At 46.5% G+C, this 17,596-nt stretch overlaps 1 protein-coding gene across 1 annotated transcript in view; it reads right to left on the bottom strand.

The window, feature by feature from the left end:
* Positions 1–2,523: 2,523 nt before the first annotated feature.
* The window catches only part of FAN1 (FANCD2 and FANCI associated nuclease 1), a 32,404-nt gene continuing 17,331 nt past the window's right edge, over positions 2,524–17,596 (bottom strand). Inside the window, exons 6-14 of the mRNA XM_077762408.1 lie at positions 15,827–15,958; positions 13,757–13,865; positions 12,511–12,630; positions 9,351–9,515; positions 8,706–8,856; positions 4,622–4,725; positions 3,878–4,072; positions 3,179–3,307; positions 2,524–2,776 (exon numbers count right to left, since the gene is read on the bottom strand). Coding sequence (XP_077618534.1) covers positions 2,639–2,776; positions 3,179–3,307; positions 3,878–4,072; positions 4,622–4,725; positions 8,706–8,856; positions 9,351–9,515; positions 12,511–12,630; positions 13,757–13,865; positions 15,827–15,958 — 1,243 coding nt within the window. The 3' untranslated portion in view covers positions 2,524–2,638. The remainder of the gene's footprint in view (positions 2,777–3,178; positions 3,308–3,877; positions 4,073–4,621; positions 4,726–8,705; positions 8,857–9,350; positions 9,516–12,510; positions 12,631–13,756; positions 13,866–15,826; positions 15,959–17,596) is intronic.

The raw sequence follows: 17,596 nt of genomic DNA, 5'->3' as shown, positions 1-17,596 counted from the left end.
ACCCAGTTTTTGCCAGCTTGTTGCCTAGAAAATAAGGGCTTTTTCAGTTTATGTATATAAATAGCACGGTTGCCTTTAATAGCACATTTTATACTACTATTGAAACCAGTCTCAATCCCCTTAAAATCCCACAGCATATCCTGCCATTGAAAGTATGATAATTCTCCCTTTTTGATTAATCTGTCTTATTACAAATCATTCTAAATTGGGGGGTCTGGGAGGGGTTGTTGAGCATTTATTTCTCTATAATTCTGTTCCCTCACACATTTATTTCAACTCTTTTGGTAATTTTTTTAATTTACAAGTTTAAAAAAGATTAGGTACTATTAATATACTGTTTTAAAATAGAAAATGTTATTTTTGTATGATAATCAAATGTAGTAAAATATGGCTTTTAGTTTTTATTTTTGCTGGATGGTTGTTCTATCATTATTGTGCCACAATTTATCGTGCATAATATGAAAAACAACCGTTAACAGCTTTAAGTCCTGGCCATTCTAAAGCTGTCTGGCACCTCTGCTAGCAAACAGGATGTGGTGGTGACTGAAGTCCTCCGTGTGTTTATGGACGCTGCACCAAAGAGCGCTTCACACTCTCCAGCCCCACAGCCCCGCGAGCGACCTCTGTGCCGATGGAGCACCACACGGGCTCCAGACAGTTTGGAACTTTCTAGTACTGAACTTAAAGATGTACAATGTCTTAACTGTTATTTTATGATGGAAACCAGTTTTAAAACCAAAAATGTCTTAACTTTATTTAAGAAAAGTGTATTGTGTGCTAACAGAGGGTGAAAACTAGTCAGCATAACTTCAACACAATCTGCTTGCCATACGGTAACCTCAAGTAGTTAGAACTTGATTTTGAGAGAAAACTAAAACCTTTGTGCCTAAAATTACGACTTGAGTTAAAGTAGGATGAGCAGGAAGATGAGAGATCTTGTTTAGCAGTGATGAATGTGAAGGAAATTTTGACTGCTAAATAAAATTTCCACAGAAATTGGTTGTTTAGTTATCAATGTGAACTCTACGAGAACGTAGGGATTGAAGAAGCAAAGCCATTTTCTTCCAGCCATACTTGTGGGGATGTCGTCCATTCAACCTCTTTGCTCTAAAGCAAGGTTGTGATCAGTTAACATTTTTTTTTTTAATGTTTTTATTTATTTCTAGGAGAGAGAGAGACAGCGTGAGCAGGGGAGGGTCAGAGAGAGAGAGAGAGAGGGAGTCACAGACTGAAACAGGCTCCAGGCTCCGAGCTGGCAGTCAGCACAGAGCCCGACACGGGGCTCGAACCCACGAACTGCGAGATCATGACCCAAGCGAAAGTCGGACGCTTAACCGACTAAGCCACCCAGGCGCCCCTTAACATTTTTAACATTGATTAGAACTGGCTGTGGTGAAGGCTGTGTGGGTATTAATAAACTATACCCTCACTTGGCCTTCCATTCAATAAATTACCAAGCTTGGCACACCTGGGTGGCTTAGTCTGTTAAAGTGTCTGACTCTTGATTTTGGCTCAGGTCCTGATCTCTGGTTCATGAGTTCCAGCCCTGCATCAGGCTCTGCGCTCACCGTGAGGAACCTGCTTGAGATGCCCTCTCCTCTCTTTCTGCTCCTCCCCTGCTTGCCTGTCTCTCTCAAAATAAAGAAACTTGAAAAAATAATTACCAAACTCAGGGGGTAACAGTTCCCCAAGAAGTTCTGAGAATTAGTCTGTGGGGATACTGGGTCTCAGCCCCTGACTCCTGGCCCTGTGGGTCTGGTAAGTTGCCCTCCTACCATCCACTTTGCTCTGCCTAAGGCTCTCCCAACGGCGATAAGTAGCCCTGTTCGATGACACTGTCTACAGAAAATTGACCCTCATCTAGTCATTAGGGATGTTCCCAACGAGAAAGACAATGGCCTTTGATAAAGACTGTTCATTACTTTGGTGTTCTAGGCCCAATTAGAGCAAGCACTGACAGATGTTTTAAGTTAGGGAATTTAATGAAAATTTTTTTTAATTCCCAGAGAAATCAGAATTTCAGTTTGTACCTTTCTTAGATAATCCTAAAACAAGACTGTTAAACAGCTGAGTGTATCTGAGCATTATAGAAAACCTAAATACAGGTCGCCCACATACTTCTTAGAAACACGGTATATGCTACTTTTATGAAAGACCAAAAGCTGTGAAACATCCCATTTGTTTGGATATTTTCCAGCTTTTTCTCAAGTCTAGTGTAAAAACGTAGATGCATCCATTTCCTGAAATGGTCATGAAGGTTCTGTATTTTTCTTATTTTTTATTTTGAGAGAAGGAGAGGGGTAAAGGGAGAAAGAGCGAGCCCTGTGGAGCCTGACGGAGGGCTCAAATCCCACGACCCTGGCGTCATGACCTGAGGTGGAATTAAGAGTTGGACACTCAACTGAACCACCAGTCATCCTGGTTCTGATCCTTTTAGAAAGTTCATTACCTGCTATGCGGAATCAGTGAGTACATTCAAGCCAAGACAAAGTTTATGATACACAGACACTGTACAGTGATGAATCAATCTTAAACTCTCAGGTTTATTACTGACAAAGTTAAGTAAAATGTAAGAATGCTTTATGCTTTTGAAAATCTTCAATCCATGTATAACCAGATATTCCCAATTCCATAGCTCTTAGTTAAGGCCTTTGCTCTTAGCTCCAACTGCAACCACGTGGCAGACTTCTACTTCGGCCCCCAGCTTCTGCAGTTCATGCAACCAGACCATTTGCTTATGTGAAAGACGATCATTGGGGCCTTTAACTTCCACCAGCTGGAAGATAAGTTTTTAAAAAGTTATTAGTATTCTCTTGAAACAGAAGAGCCAAGTAAGCCAGAATGGTTTTCACTAACAACTAAATATTCTACTGTATTACTGTACTTACGTATATAAAACAAATATACATGGGTGAAATTCATTGAGTATTCAGTACAAAGTAGGCAGTTCCTGGTAGAGAATTAGTAAGTTGATTCTGAATACACAGTTGAAAAATATTTTTTAATGTTTATTTTTGAGACAGACAGAGAGTGGGGGAGGGGCAGAGAGAGGGAGACACAGAATATGAGCTTTCAAGGGATTCAATCTTACCAACAATCATGCCTAGACAGTAACCTCTCTTTAAGTTGCTAATAAAGTTATCAGAGAAATAGGACTTTCCATTTTAGCTCAACTGACCTTAAAGCGATGACTCTGAGAGTCCCATACCACCAGGTCGGGGAGGCCCCCTCGGCAGTGCCGGAAGTCCACGGCCAGGCGCCTGCACACACCACTGAGGACAGGGCCACCCAAGCAGGAAACAAGATCCTGCACACAAAATACGTGGATGGTTAGCCATTCCCTGTGACAGGGATCCTGAAATACTTCCACTGATCACGAGATGGGAGAAAACTGTGTAATTCAACAGAAATGGATTCCAAGGCCTTCAGGTGGTGGTCTGCTTGTGCCAGGGCTCCAGAGCCACTGGCTAAAATGCCCACTGGAAATCAGTTACACTTCTGTCCAGCTGGGAAAACCCTGGTGAACAGGTGAGAAAGAGGGGACTTGGTGTAAACAGGAACAGGGCAGTGATGGCTTGCAAAGGTAGTTGCAGGGACAGGAACAGCGCCCTCCCTGCTGAGGGTCACAGGTCAGGGAACAGAGAGGCTGTCACCTAAGGGGATGAAGGCGTGACTAGTCTTATTTTGTGCCCTGACACATTCCTATCAAGAATGGTGGCATCTGGACTAGTGTATTATTACATACATAAATGTAGGCACGGATACAGTCACATCTTACACGCGTGCATAAAAACATGCATACATGCAGATACATGTATACACATGCATGTACATGTATAGACAGGATTTCTGACCAAATCCTGCTGCAGATTCTCACCTGAGCTTGCTGAAGAGAAGCAAAGCGATCCCAGTTGACGATGGAAGCCACTCGGCCTTCCTGGGCCTGCCACGCGGCTGCCACCCAGGCCCGCAGGCTCTCCACAGGGGCGCTGTGAATCAGCTGCAGCCTGGCCTCGATGGCCGGTCCCCTGCTCGCAAAGAAGCTGTCTGTACACAGGTCCAGGGGGCAGGCCTGTGTCGCAGGGAAAAGAAGCCCTCATACTGTGCCTGGAAAGCACCAGATTCATCATAAGAACACTCAATACCTGTACAATTTGGAAGCTGGCCAATCTGATTAAATGGACGCTTTTTTTTTTTTAAAAAGACAGGTAAAAACGATCTAAGTAATTTAACATAAAAGCAACTTATTGCACTAGTTTAACAATCTGTGAAAAGAGCTTTTATTTGACTACGTCAGTGGCACTCACAGTGCACATGAGGCTGTGGGCCCCAACAGGAGCCCAGTGAGGGCTGAAGCCAAAGAAACCCATGAACAGTCTCTAGCGGAATGATGAAGGTCAATCAACAAGTAGGTTAAAGTTCAAAACTTAACAGACTTAACATTTTAAATTCTAGGAGTCTGACTTTAAAATAAAAACTCTTACAGAGGATTATCACCATCCAAAGACTGAACTTGACAGGTTGCTGATGGCTGCAGACACACGGCACACGGGTGGGCAGGAATCAGATGCGTCTGCTCACCTACAAAGCACGTGCGCCTGGCCCAGCGTAACCTGAGTACCTGGTAGGCGTTCCTGAAGACGTCTGGTATCCCGTCCATGAAGATTATATCCCACAGGAGGAGGCCATACAGCGTGCTAAAGGTGGACCCTTCCCCATGAATCCCTAAGACAAAGTCACACACACATACAGGACGGTCAGTTTTTTGTTTTTTAAAAACTATACCATAACCTACTGCTTACTCAATTGAAGGAAATAATGGGTTTTAGGTTTAAATGCAAATGTTGTTTTTGCCATTCCTAGATCATTTGTTTACGTTATATTGCTTCTCTAGAGAAGGCCCATTTAAGAGCAAAAATCTGAGTAATTATCAGAAAATTCAAATACACGTTTCAGAGCCATTAAAAATAGCCAGAGGTTCTCGAATTTTAATGAAAAACCGAGGGAAAGGTCTTAAAAATAAAAACAGATTCCCTCCTTAGGCTGCAGGGGTTCAGTATGGTAGGTGTGGGTGGGCCAAGAGCCCCGCGGAGGGCTCTGGTGCAGGGCCTGTTGGCCACACTTGCAGAAAGGCCTCCCAAATGAGATCGGAGAAGGACGAGGACCCAGGAGCCTGTGCCCTCTGGCCTAGCAGATGCCGTCTCCATTCACCTCACTGGAACCAGCATTCCACTGCTCTGGCCTGGACAAGCTTGCCCAGTGTTCCTGAGATTCAGGGCCCTTAGACTTAGAGAAACTTTCCACCTCAGAGACCACCTAGCTCAGACCCCTTCCTCACACCACATACAAACTGTACTGACTGGGCGATGACCCCTCTCGTGTCGCAGCAGCTTGTCCTCTAGGCTCATGTATGTTGTTACAGGTATCAGAATCTCCTTCCTTTTCAAGGTTGAATAATACTGCAGTGCACGTATAGATATAACACAACTCTGCTTTCAGTTCTTTTGGGTAAAACCCAGCAGTGAAATTGCTGGGTCATGTGGTAATTCTGTGTTTAGCTTTTTGAGGAACTGCATACCGATTTTCACAGTGTTGAGTCATTTTTACGTTCCTGCCAGCAGTGGGTGTGGGTTCTAGTTTCTCCCACATCCTTGTCAACACTTACTATTTTCCTTTTTTATGATTTAGTCATCCTGTTAGGTTGAAGTGGTATCCTGTTCTGGTTTTCGGTATTTTTGTTTATTTGTGCAACACTGAATAACCGTAGGGAATGCACTTAAGTCCTCCGAACCCAAGATTCTTTTCCCTGTAAATGAGGGATCTAGACCAGCTCTGTGGTTCCTGAGTGCACATGAAACTTAACCGTGCGCCCAGGCCACGGAAGTGTCATAGCAGAGTCGGGAGGGACCAGGGGCTCAGCCACGGCACAGCATGCAGACCTGTCAACCAGGGTGAGTCCTCTGCGCCTCACCACACCTGACCAGGGACAGTGGCTGGGCGGGCGCCTCTCTCCCCACATTACAGCCTTGGCCAAAGCGGGTGTTGCCCCCATGACCTTGTCCCGACAGGCAGGCAGAACAGCACTTGTGGCTGGCAGGCCCTGTTCTGTTGTGGGCAAGGTCACGATCTAGCACAAGATGCAGAGAGCGGAGACCCGGCTGTGCCCGTACTGTGTCCTGTGTGGAAGTGTAAAGACCAGAGCCTCTGCCGGAAGTGGCGTGGCAGAGCCCCCTCTGTCCTGCCTTGCCGAGGCTGCACCGTGCCTTCCGTCCCTCTCTCGGACGTACAGCCTGTCTTGGAGACTGGAAAGGACAGCCGCAGGGACAACATGAAGTCTCTCAGGGCTCTGGACTGGAGCCCTTTGCTCCAGCAAGCTGTGCGCTGGGATCCTGGGCTGCTGCCCGACCAGGAGTGAAACTGGGTCTCGATTTCCAGCCTGCTTTCTGTCCAGAAGGGTACACTGTCCGCCAGCGAGGCAGGAGCAGTGGAGGTCAGGACTCCCGAACTCCTAAGCCATCTATGCCATGTGTTTGTATTGTAAGTGAAATCATTTTTAGCAAGCTTCTTCTGAGTTAAGTCAGAAACTTCCCTGAAGGGAGCCTGACATTGCCCTTACCCCTCAGTCTCCTCTCAAATGGACTGACAGCAAGGCTTTGCTCATTTTCACTGCATCAATTTTAATAAATGAAGAAAATATTTTATATAAAAATATTTTATATTCTGGAATTGGAATCATCTGTCCGTTTTTCAGGCTCGTGGCTAAATGGAAAACATTTCACTGGGTTTGGCTCACAGCCCACCCACCACAGGCCCCGACATCCATGCCCTCCTCCCTCAACTGCCCAGTTCACACGTCTCCCACAGCTCATCTGGGGACAGCTGCTCATTCTATTCTTTCATTTCTAACCTTTCAGGTCTGTTTATCTCGATCTTCACTGGGGTCCACACTTCTTCCCTATAGCATCTCCCTTCCTATGAGCAATAAAGATGCCACACAGATATTCTTAACTGTTCTAACAGTGTCGCTTTATGGTCCTCATTAATCCTCTGAATGCTTACATAATACTCAAGAGAAATAATGTCCCAATTTTCACATATTTGAAGGTATCAGAGTATTTTTAATCCTCGTGACCCCTCAGCATGGGCACTGGGGAGTCCTGTAAGCACGGAGGACGGGCTTAGTGTACGCCCCGGGGGTGTCTGGGATCGGCCTCCACTGTCCGAGGGCGGGGACATGGACGGAAGACCAGACGAAGCTGGTAGTACAGGGGGCTCACTCTGTACAAAGGCACGTTCAGTATCTTCCATAATGAAAAGTTTAAGAAAGAAAACATGATGAGAGGGGGCCCCTCTGGGAGAGGTCCTGTTCCCCCCTCTCCAACCCTCAGGCTCTGGTGGGGCAGATGGGCGCTTCCTCTGTAATCCTGTCCCAGTGTCTGACTTGACGTTTTCTAGTCACTACTACCTTTTGCTAAGGACAGAGTGACAAGCGCACTATACCAATCAGAAGGCAAATTCTCAACGTCTCCTCTTGCACTGGGCCTCAGACAAAGCACTAATTCTCTGAGACCAGAATCAAAAAAGAGAAGAAGAGGGAAGAGGGGCTGATGTGGACAAACACACACACCCGAACAATTCCAGAAGACATGAGAGGTAAGTAAATTACTTAAGAACAAACCAAAACAAAACGCTTGGCTGCAGCTGTGTAACAAGGCTCACCACGGGGTGACTGGAGAGCCCAGAGCGGCTCCCACTAACAAGTACAGGGTCACCCCCTGGCACGTTGGACACAGACTGGGGGGAGGGTACCCCGAGGGCTAACGGACCCTCCCAGAGAGGGAGGGGCTCAGTATCCACCATTCTGTGTGTAAGAAATACCCAAGAGGCGGGCTGACACCTCCAGTGAAAAACGGCTCCTGACTGGGCACAAAGGCCCCGTGACAGACTGAGCCATCAAGACGCTAGAGGCTTCTCTGTGTTTTACTCAGTCTTTTCTTGGACAAACCAGTCCCAATTCCCAAACAGGGGCTTTGACACTTCTACTGTGCATTTCTGCCAGAGCCCTGTGTGGTCACAGGCATGGGTCACACGCAGCACAGGGATGAGCTGTCACCAGGTACGGGGGCCCCTCTGAGGAGGAGAGGTCGGACCTCGGGAGCCTGTGTGCGTCATACTCTGACTTGCAGACTTCTATTGTCCTCCCTCATGCGATCGAGAGAACTCCTTCTACAAGAAATTCAAAGCACTGCTCCTTCGGCAACCTTTCTGGTTTCCCTGGTGCTATGCTCTTCCAGGACTTGGTCCTTCCACCCCCTTAAAGTCATTAGCTGACCATGAGGCCTGCTCGCTCTTTCCAGAAGCAGCCTGGCCCAGCTCCACAGCTCCTACGTCCTCTAAAGGGCTCTGGTAGTCCTCTGCCCTTTCTTATCAACACTGCTACCCAACAGAAGCTCTCCGAGAGCAAAACCGGCCCCACTTGCTTCTAACATGCTGCCAGAAAGCACTGCTCCTCACAGGCCTTGGGTGGTGGATGCTGGTTACATGCAAGACGGCCGTTAGCAACTAAGGTTAGTGAAACTCTTTTCCATGCCCTCCCAGGTCAGCAGTAGCTTCCACCGGGGACAGGACGGAGAGGCGGCAGCCGCCCACTGCTGACAGACCATCACCCAGTGACCAGGCCGGCCGGGATAAGTGCCACGCATTACCCTGGTCGAAGCCGCTGCGTCTGTAATAAGCCAGTGCCACCTCCTCCACGGAGCACAGGACCGTGGCCGGGGCGGTGGGCTCCCCAGCCTCCATCACGAACACAGACTTGCCCATCCCACGCTGCGGGCACAGCCGGCCCGTGATGGTCACCTGAGAGGGCAGCAGGAGAACACCCATGAGCCTCACTTGAGCTGCAGTCCCCGCAAACCGGACTTTCGTGTCCTAAACCTTCCTACGCTCCCGTCAAGCCACGTATTCTCAGCATAGTGTGAGGCCATGTGACCCACACTCTGGTGCCTGTGAGGGTGTACACAGGGCACCGCCCAGCCTTGGGGAGGTCATGGACCCCAAAGCTGCTCTCCGGACACGCTGACCAAACAGGAGAGACTGGCAAAGGCTGTGAGCTTCTGACTCAGGAGTTTTACAGAAAGTCACTCAACCCAGGGCATGAGCAAAGCAACCCACCAGGCTGGGCTGAGCCTTCCAACATAGGAGGCACGGGCGTGAAAACAGGGAGTCTCTGTCTAAAACGAGTGTTAGAATTTTCTAAGTCTAAAAGAAAATGCACATTAAAACCGTTTCCATTCAGGAAAAAACCTAGTACATGCTTTTAAGTCCAAAGCGCCCAAAGGATATTTACTTACGTGTTTAACATCTTCCACAGTTATTTCTGGGAGCTGACGGAAGAGGTGCTTGTACTTCTGACAGCTCGGAGACTCTCTCAGGCGCACAGCTCTCTGATACAGTGAAAGACGATGTCCTGTTCTGACTTCTGGATCGGCCAGCCCTTCTGCGATACACTTAATAGCCTAGCAAAGAACATGGTCCCACATCAGGATCTTGAAAGACCTCATGGCAGCATCTGCTAATTTAATGTGACAGGAAACCCCACTGTTAATTTATTATTCAATTTTGCTAATTAGCAAGTGGCCAAAGCAATACTTCCAGAGATAAAGGATATTTCCTTAGATCACATTCTGCTACTTTTAATGCTCAGATGAATCATAATCCCTGACTATAAATGTCCGACACTACTTTCCAGCTATACCTGTAGACAGGGTGGATCTCAGCTACCACACCTTCAGGGAGACTGAGAGGGTTAGGGATGCCCCTGGATTATGGGCCAGTGGAGACTGAAAGACCTGACTCCGTGGTTCTCAGAGCATCACTCTGAAAAAACACATGTGTTCCCCACCTCTGCAGAACGGGCATCTCCGACGAGGGCTGGGGGTGGAGGGCAGACACTGGACCACTTCAGAGCTTCCAGTTAAGTTTCATGTGCACTCAGGAACCACAGAGCTGGTCTAGATCCCTCATTTACAGGGAAAAGAATCTTGGGTTTGGAGGACTTAAGTGCATTCCCTACGGTTATTCAGAGTTGCACAAATAAACAAAAATACTGAAAATCAAAACAGGATACCACTTCAACCTAACAGGATGACTAAATCATAAAAAAGGAAAATAGTAAGTGTTGACAAGGATGTGGGAGAAACTAGAACCCACACCCACTGCTGGCAGGAACGTAAAAATGACTCAACACTGTGAAAATCGGTATGCAGTTCCTCAAAAAGCTAAACACAGAATTACCACATGACCCAGCAATTTCACTGCTGGGTTTTACCCAAAAGAACTAAAAGCAGAGTTTTGAATAGGTATTTATACACCCGTGATCATAGCAGCGTTATTCTCAATAACCAAAAGGTGCAAAGAACCCCAGTGTCCATCAACAGATGAATGAATAAACACAGTGTTGTCTACACGTGCACTGCAGTATTATTCAACCTTGAAAAGGAAGGAGATTCTGACACCTGTGACAACATACATGAGCCTGGAGGACAAGCTGCCGAGACACAAAAGATCAAATACTGTACGATTCTACTTCCGTGAAAGGCAAATTCATAGAAGCAGATAGTAGACTGGAGATCACTGGGGGATGCAGGGGAGAAGAGGGAACAAGGAGCCATTACTCAATGGCCACAGAGTTTCTATTTGGAGTAATGACAAGGTTTGGAAATCGACAGCGGTCATGTTTGCACAAACACTGTGCTCAAAATTAATGTTGCTAACCTGTACACCTAAAGATAATGCAAATGGAAAGTTTTATGTGTTATATTAGTTACTATAATAAGAATAAAAAGTAAAAACAGGGGCACCTGGGTGGCTTAGTCAGTTGAATGTCCGACTTCGGTATAGGTCATGATCTTGGGGTTTGTGAGTTTGAGCCCCGCATTGGGCTCTGTGCTGACAGCTCAGAGCCTGGATCCTGCTTTGGATTCTGTGTCTCCCTCTCTCTCTGCCCCTCCCCTACTTGGGCTCTGACTCTTTTTCTCTCTCAAAAAAAAAAAAAAACAATAAACATTTTAAAAATTAATAATAAAAGAACAATTATCTTGTAACTTTAAAAAAATAAAAAGTAAAAACAAAACTACAACAACAAAAACACCCACCCTACCCACCCTGAACCTTAGTGAAAGATCAGGCCATCAGGAGTGGAGCAGTCAAATGAATCAAGAAGAGTGAAGGACACTGACTCAGGCTCCCACCACAGGGTGGGGACAGCCAGCCGCCCACCTCAGCCTGCCTGGCCCGGCTCCTGAGCACTTTGCAGGAATAAGAACTCTGCTGATGAATTCCTTCACTGGAGACTGAGGTAAAGAAATGAACGGGATGGGAACAAAATGAGGAAGACTGTGAGTGTGGCCAGTAAGATCTCCGAGAAGGGGCTAAAAGGAACTAGGATTTTCTAGTGGTCTCAAAAATGAGCTCAACAACTTGTCTCCCTCTGCACACCTAAGTGAATGCTCCTCTTGGCGGGGCTGTGAACGGGGAAATCCAAACCCTTTCCAGATTTTGTTTCAGCGAAAGAAAGGCAACGGAAACACAGCCTTTCTCCGCATGTGGCTGTGGGCTAACAGACAGTCTCCTGCTATTTCAGCCTGAGCAAACAGCGAGAGGTAAGGAAGCACCACGCCCGCTTCCGAGAAAGAAAACAGCCTTCACCGGCTTGAAGCACTTTAGGTAACAAGGCGCTTTTTCAGTTTAAGGCAGTAAAAATAGTATGTCCTACTTCCACAGCCTAGGTCAACTGTTCCACCCCCATATCACCCTGATCCACTTAATGCTGCTGCTGGAAAAAAAACAAAGGCTTCCAGAGACACAGTCCCCTCCATTCAGCACAAGTGCAAGGCTGGCAGGCAGGAACCTCGGGCAGCCACACAAAGAGCCACTGTCTCTCTGGGCTCAGCCCGTGGAGGCTCCGCCCGGCTCAGCCCTGGCAGTAACCAGGATCCTCGACTCCCGAGGTCCCCGCCACAGAGAACGCCAGCACCCAGGAGAGAAGGGAGCTTGCCACATTAGTCGGCAGTACATTTCCCCATGGACAGAAACCTCCTTCATCAGACTTTCTACCTGGAGGCCCCATGCAACAGATGAATAAAATCACCATTTCCAAAACAAAAAGCACCTTCTTCAAAAGCACCTGCTAAGGATGGGGACTTCTAACTCTCCTGCTCCCTTAATTTCTGGATCTTGAATTCCTAAATCCCAGCACACAGCCCACTACCAACCCACACCCCAAATCAGTGAAGAGAACAAGAAAGTGTCCTGTCTTTGTGGTAATGCTTCTGTTAGCATCCCTGTTACTTGAGGGGATGGAGGAAGTGGTTGGAAGAACACAGACAAAAGATATGTTAAAAAATGCATTTTCTAATTACATTTAGAATTCTAAGGTATTAATAGTCTGCTATGTATTTAAACGTATGCAAAAGTTTAAAAAGGCTCAGGGTGTATCTAGTTATTGAATACCGGTTCTAGGCGTTTCAAGTGCTGGTGTAAGTTGAGAGCCAGTCTATCCCACCACCGGCCTCTGCTGTCAGGACAATATACTCTCTGCGACAAGAGGTTTTCAAGTTCCTTGACTGCTTCCTGTTGCAACAACAACAAAGGAAGTTCATTAGGCTCATACACACCCAAAGAAGTAACTACGCTTAGTAGCCAAGAAGACAGGCAAAGCATATTTATAAAGCACGTGTTCTACTCTAAAAGAAGGCTGAGGACCTGGGGATGAGGAAGACTCTGAGACGTCCCTCCGGAACAGGCCCAAGCCCCTGAGGCACCCCCACTTTTGACCCAGGTCTCCTGCCTACTGGTGAATGAGCATACGGAGTTCTGTGAATGCTGCTTGGTATTCTCTGCAAACCAAGTCAAGCAGCGCAGGGCTGCACACAATCAAGTTTTAGCGGCCAAGCACTGGTCAGGGGCTGTAAGCCCGCAGGCTTCTGGGAATACAGGAGGTCACAGGGCTGAGGGTGTGAGGAATGAACTGGAGGCAGGACAGGAATGAGCGGAGTCTTCATCCAAACACCCCACCCCACCTCAACAGGGAAACTTTCTGTTCTCAATTTATACACAAACTGTTCAGTTTTCATGGTTCATGGATCTCTTGGAAACATCTAATGATCCCCCTCAGAGAAGTGCACAAACCCCCATATACTCGCTGGTGGGGTTCACAGACTTCCCACGGCCAATCCCATGATCCTCTTGGGTTTCATGGACCCGTGTCAAGAGGCCCAGGTTCTGTGTATCCTCTTTGTAAAACAGCATTTTCCATACAGAAATGTTAACAAAAGTTAACTATCTATCTTGCGCTGTTTCGTATAGGAAAGGGTATGACTGAATTTCTGATTTGTGATTTTAAATTATTTCCCAGCAGTCCATGCTGGTTGTCAGGACAAGCAGATGTGAGGTTTCCACCTCAGAGATTTCTGGAGACCTTGCAAGTCACACATGGAATTGTGACAGAGACTCAGTCTGGGGCTCCCTGCACAGCTCTGTCCATGACCCCAATCCATTCTGCTGCACACGCAGCAAGTCCCAGGCAGCTGAAGCAGTTGGTCCTCCTTGGCCACCTTCCCACTAACCCTGGACACAGCAGGCTGCCCACATCACGTCTGCTGTCATGACGTCACTGTGTGCTGAGCAAGCAGGCTCTCCGGCACAGCTTATCGCTGGCACAGCAGTAAAAGCCAGGGCTCGGAGCTTGTGCTCTAACCTCATACAAGTGAAGTCGCTGCAATATTTCAACGGTACGGGACAAAATCCTTGTGTAAATCCACCCGACAGTAAAGCAGCGCAGAAAGAGCGGTAAATCCTCGTGGTATCTAAAATGAAGATGGATACCAACAGTTCAGCCATCCGATTTATCTGTTGCAAGACAGTCATAAGAAGCAACAAGAATAGATTCTAAATACTGGCAGCTGTACACAGTGTTCTATATCACAAACCTACATTCTTACAGCAGCCACCGTCTCCTCCGTCACTCAGCAACGTTAAGACAAGCGGAAATATTCTAAGTTGGAGGTCAGCACACTTAGACCAAATCCCGTGCCCGCCAGTTGATTTTCTACGTCCTGCAGACTAAGCACGATTTTGGCATTTTTAAACGGGTAAAAGAAATCAAAAGGACAATAACAGTCTGTGGCATGTGAAAATTACATGAAACTCAATCTCGGTCCCTAAATAGCGCTGGCACACTGCCCCGCTTGCTCATTCACAGCCCGCCCGTGGCTGCTTCTGCGTGGCAGAGGCCAGCAGCTCCAGCAGAGGCCGCGCGGCCCACGGAGCCCAAAACCCCAACCAGCTGACCTTTCACAAGAGTCATCCACCACTCTCTGCTCCACAGTAATCTAATGTCATGGCTATGATTTTTCTTTTTTTAATGAAGAAAATCACTTATTAATTTGTTTTAACTGTTTGTCTTGCTGTTTGGCGTGAGAAACGTTACCAAATTGTCCTAAGAAAATTTACCTAAATTGTTCTAACAAAATCTTGCAATTACATGCACATCGCAGGGATAACAACTCTACATTGGTTACCTTGTTTCTAGAAAGGCCTTTAAGTTAATGGCTCGATTTTGTGTCTGAAATATAGAATACTTCGAAATGAAACATGGGCAAAATATGCAGTTATTTTTTTAACTTTAAAGGCCATTTTCTTGGCAATGATTTTTAAGTCATTAGTATTTCTGTATGAAGTTTATGTCCTAAATGTTTTTTTGAAAGAGGTATTTAATAATATAAATTTGTCTCATCCCTATGTAAAAATAGAGGAATAAAATCTCCTTTAAAAAAAAAATGCTTGAGAGAGAGAGAGAGAGAGAGAGAGAGAGAGAGAGCACATGGGGGAGGGGCAGACAGAGGGGAAGAGAGGACATGAAGCAGGCTCTGTGCTGACAGCAGAAGCCTGATGTGGGGCCCGAACTCACAAACCTGACCTGAGCTGAAGTCAGATGCTTAAGTGACTGAGCCACCCAGGTGCCCCAAAGGAATAAAATTTCTTAACAAATACAAAGTATGCTTAACATTTATCAAGGAAAAAAAATAAAGAATCATGTGCTGTGTAACTGAACTTCTGAAGAAAATATTCAGTTTAGCTTTCCTTTTCAGATCAACACCTACTTGAATTTCCATTGGAAGAACACATCTAGCGTGGCCTGCTCTACCTCTGTCCTGCTGCTGGGTGTCCTCACATTTCATTTCGGCTGACCAATACTAAGAGAAGCCAATTTAACCAAAAGATGGTTAAGTTAAGGTAGTGGGGAAGTGCACAAAAAGGGTGAAGACACCTAAAAGGTATGAATTTTCAGTTATAAAATATGGGGATGTAATGTACAGCATGGGGACTCTAGTGAATGAGACTGTATTACATAATCGAAAATTCCTAAAAGAAAAAAATTTTGGTAACTATGGTGATGGATGTTAACTAGACTCACTGTGAAGATCGTTTTGCAATATTTCTATAAATATCATTGTATACCTGAAACAAATACTATGTTACATGTCAATTATATCTCAAGTAAAAAAAAAAAAAAAGATGGCAAGCAGAAAGCTGTTTGTTCACTCCACTGCCTGATGCACAGCGATCTGAGTTATCTGAAATTCACTCAGACTTTCAGACATTTGCTTCTATTTCACACAACACTGTGGGTATGCAAAGCAAGTGGGGAAATCAACTGCGCAGCTGGTTTGACCACAGAACAAAAGGAGTAAGTTCTTGGTGAAGAGAATTACCTCAAGTGGTTGAAACAACTTGATAAATAACAGGCACCTAGAAAAGATCTCACCTCAGGGAAGGGTGGCTTTTCAGTTTGTTCCAATCACTTTTTGCACACTGAGAGAGCTCTTTAGCTTCTTTCCAGTTCCCATTGGCCATCGAGGTAGAAATGTCACTCAGCATGTGCGCAGCCGCTGCGTATCTGGGGAAAAGCCCCACGCCATCCAAGTTTCAAACGTGAATGAACATTTACATTAAAAATACCACGTCCTATCCTCGGGATCTAATTCTGAAGGGTAAGAGTGTGCTTCTGAAAATATGGGGGCTATTTAAATTTGATTCTAGTAACAGCATATTACCGCCTTAAAGTAGCCTAAAAGAATAAAGGCTAGGAGGAGAAAAACAGTCACACTGTATTATACATAACAACTTCCATTAGATAAATTTAATATTGATCAGCTCATCATGTCTGATTCTTGGTACTCATTCATTCATTCATTCAGCAATCTGGCTGCAACCACGTAAACATGTAACTGACTTCGAAATCAGGTTAAGGTGTGGATCTAGTAACCTAATCGTTTAGGCAGAGGCAGCCAGACTGATACCACCCAAAGATGCACTCTTTGGGACAGCAATGCTGACAAGTTATGAAAACACTTAGCTGAAGAAACACTTCTCATTGCATCTTTAGATACACCCAAAACAGAGACACTTGCCCGAGTGACACTGGGCATATATGGTAATTGTACTTTGGATTCACACCTAAAAGAGAAGCATGCAGTATCATTATGTGCAAATGCACTCACGTAAAAGTAAAACAAGTTGCCTCTAAATGTAAAAATTTGCTCACCAATTAATTCATAGACCTAAAATTGTCTTATAAAATGCTATGGGACAATTCCAAGGTCTGTAAGAAAGGAGAATAAGACAAAGAGAACTGTCTGGAGGCTGGCCCAGCCGGGCAGGACCACATCCTGGGCAGGAGTGTCAGAGCAGCCCCCACACTCCCAGCTTTGTGGCCTCAACAAGCCCCACCTTGAGAGGCCATAGAGGCCAACCCCATGGTGCCTCATCTCCCCTGTTGCCCCTGGAAAGGGTCATCAGCCCTCCTCTATCCACACCTCCCTGGTGCTAATGGGAACTGCATCTCTCCCCTCTCAACCCCTCCCCCACTCACTGTGTCTCCAGCTGCCTCTTAGGAGAACAAGGCTCCTCCCTAGCTCCCTCTGCAGGCCTCTCCAGTAGGGGAGGGCTCTTCTCTCAGCCATCCCTGCCCAGAGATGGATGGAGGAGTCCACCTTTCTTCCCAGCTCCTTCCAAGTCACTCTCCCCTCCTTGCAAGCCCCCCAGTCCTTGGAAGCCCATGCTCCTTGAGGGCACCTGCTGGCCTCTTCTCTTCTGTCTTGCTCTGCCTTGGGTCTCCAGCCACAATGGCACGTGACTTCAATGTCTGTGAGGACACAGAGCACGCTCAGTTTCGAGACCTCCTGGCCAATAACTCCTTTTTCCACCTCCCTTCTGCTACCCGCATGCCACAGCTGCTCTGAACCTTTGTTTCTGATGCACTGCGTCACCCTCAATATCTTCATTTTGAGCATTTCATTCACTGACCTCCACTTCCAATCCTTCCAGCTCACTTATGATGGCAACAATTCGCCAACTTCACCAAGACCCGCCATGACCCCCTCCCCAGCCATAGGCACGTCCTGTCCTGCAGGCCTCCATGGCCCGCCTGGAGTCAAGCGGCCCACCACTCACTGGTGAACTGGCAGTTCACTGGGCCCACCCTCGTCACGGTGTCCAGGCTGACCACTCTGAGCCTGTGCCCAGCTCCCTGCAT

The sequence above is a fragment of the Crocuta crocuta genome, unplaced genomic scaffold (assembly GCF_008692635.1).
Source record: "Crocuta crocuta isolate KB4526 unplaced genomic scaffold, BGI_CrCroc_1.0 scaffold93, whole genome shotgun sequence".
NCBI lineage: Eukaryota > Metazoa > Chordata > Mammalia > Carnivora > Hyaenidae > Crocuta > Crocuta crocuta.
The sequence above is the reverse complement of the archived record's forward strand: the minus strand, read 5'-3'. Positions and strand labels throughout refer to the sequence as shown.